The sequence below is a fragment of the Orycteropus afer genome, unplaced genomic scaffold (assembly GCF_000298275.1).
Source record: "Orycteropus afer afer isolate SDZICR_OR568_19922 unplaced genomic scaffold, OryAfe1.0 scaffold00334, whole genome shotgun sequence".
In the NCBI taxonomy this organism is placed as follows: domain Eukaryota; kingdom Metazoa; phylum Chordata; class Mammalia; order Tubulidentata; family Orycteropodidae; genus Orycteropus; species Orycteropus afer.
The window spans coordinates 3,667,316-3,669,638 of record NW_006921921.1 but is presented as its reverse complement, the minus strand read 5'-3'; the positions used below and the strand labels follow the sequence as shown (position 1 = coordinate 3,669,638).

The following is a 2,323-nucleotide window of genomic DNA, read 5'->3' as shown; positions in this document are numbered from 1 at the left end:
CTTTTGCAATAATACAAGCTGGAATGCTAACAGTATAAACATGCCTACCAAATTCCACCAGGTACAGTTGTTCTTTCACCAAAGTCAAAACCATTTGGTTTTTAAATGAAAATCCTTCACATCCACCTTGTGTTCAATAATAATAATAATAACTTATGATATTAATAGCTTCCTTTAAAAAGCAATTACCACAAAAGATTCAGTTTTAAGTGTGGGAAGACCTATTTTCCTATGAATAGGAAGGGACAGATAGATACATAACATGCATGAAAAAGAAAGACGTGGTATTTTGTACTTTTTGCTTAAAGCCAAAGCTACCAAAAAAAGAGGTTTAAACAAGAAAAGTGTTTCCCATTGTAGAAGACCTCAGCTCACTCAGACTAACACACAACAGACTAAATACACATCTGCCTCCATGCTGAGTAATGGCAGAAATCCCACTGTATGACCAAGTGACGTGTTCTGTGACACTCTACCTGTGCAGTCAGTATTACTTCAAATGGGGAGGGTCAAACAGGCACTTCCCTTCCTGAACAGAGCTTAAAACAGTAACAACCAGTGATGGGGCCCATGCAGGCCAATCTGGCCAAAGTCATTCATAGACTTATCTGTTGGACATACAACTTCTAACTTATTAAGAGAGACACAGTAAGCAGGTCAGTAAAGTAAACAGTGCATTGTACTCGTTGGAAGCACACAGGAGGACAGAGACATTTCAGGGGAGAAGCCTATTGGAGCCTCCAAGGGAGGCAAAGCACGCCTTCCATGCAATAAGACACTCCATTGGATGCTCTAGCCTTGACTTGCTTTTGGACAAAAATCAATCGCTTACATTTTCCGTCTCAAGTATCATTAACACCATGGAATATCATCAACATTAGAAAGCTTGACAGTGAGAACAGAGAAAACTCACAAAGGAAACATCAAGCTAAAACTGATTCGACAGTTGTTCAATCACTGCCCCCCCCGCATAGGCTTGAGGCCAGTGACTTCATGGATGCAGCTCAATGCACTGCCGAGATCAGCTTCAAGTCTGTTACCGTGACCCCAGTGAGATGCTTACTGCCTTGTGCTCACCACCTCCCACCCAGGAGATCCAAGGGGGCCTCGGTGGGTGTTAGCCCACGGCACACAGGTGCCAAGAGCCCGAGGACCTTCCTGAAAGCGCTGCCCTGGATTTGGGCGAGGAACCAATCAGTGGTGGCGACTCGGCAGCAGCACCCACACCGGGGCTTAACCTCAGCAGCCAGCCTGGAGGATGCTTCCCCCGGAGCGTTTGGTCACCGACAGTGTTGTGAACACCTGCAAGGGAGGAGAAAGGACATTTTCAGGAACCTGCTCAGACAACATATTAGGAAGGACTTGGATGTTTACTTTATGAGCAAAACAGAGAAGTAATATGACCAAAGATAAAAACCTCTATTATCTGCAGAGGATAAAAAGGAAATACATTTTAAAACCAGAGAGGAAGAGGAAAAAAAGATTATATCTAATGAAGAACTTTGTTTGCACAAGAGGGGTAAAAATCATTAAAGCTGTTACCTTAGATGCTTGTCAACTTTCTAAAAGAAATTCACCATGAAATACTCACCCGGCTCAAGGAGTATTGTGGATACAGTGAGAGCCCCTTCCCTGATTACCTTCTCCTCCTAATCAGGGCTTATCTTTCTTATGCATTTCATCATGCACTTATTTTGTACATTTTTGAAAACTTTACAAGTAAATGGCAAGATGGTGTATGTACTCTTACGCCATCTACTTTCTTGGCTCAGTATTTCATTTCTGTTCTACACATAGCTGTAATTCTTTTCATTTTTCACAAAATAGTATTTGGTAACTATATTTTATAATATACATCATACTATCCTGACATATAGTAATTTGGAGTCCCTGTGTGGCACAACCAAGTTAAGTACTTAGCTGTTAACCAAAGAGTCGGCAGCTCAAGCCCATCCAGAAGCACACGGAAGAAAGGCCTGGCCACCTACTCTGAACAGTCAGGCACTGACGATCCTGTGCAGCACAGTTCCACTGACACGTATGAGGGCACCTGAGCTGGAATAAACTCAACAGCAATTGGTTTATAGGATCATACTATATATACATTGTGTGTGTCTATACAGTATACATTCTCTCTCTCTTTATATATATGTTGTTGTTGCCGTCGAGTCGTTTCCGACTCATAGCGACCCCATGCACAGCAGAACGAAACACTGCCCGATCCTGCGCCAGCCCCACAATCCCTGCTATACTTGAGCCCATCATCGCAGCCACTGTATCAATCCATCTCGTTGAAGGCCTCCCCCTCTTTCATCGACTCTCC

The 2,323-nt window shown here is 43.1% G+C and overlaps 1 protein-coding gene across 1 annotated transcript in view; it reads right to left on the bottom strand.

Annotated features, from left to right (window-relative positions):
* Positions 1–1,239: 1,239 nt before the first annotated feature.
* TXNRD1 (thioredoxin reductase 1) overlaps positions 1,240–2,323 on the bottom strand; it is a 124,544-nt gene continuing 123,460 nt past the window's right edge. Inside the window, exon 16 of the mRNA XM_007952399.2 lies at positions 1,240–1,302. Within this exon, the coding sequence (XP_007950590.2) occupies positions 1,240–1,302 (63 nt within the window). The remainder of the gene's footprint in view (positions 1,303–2,323) is intronic.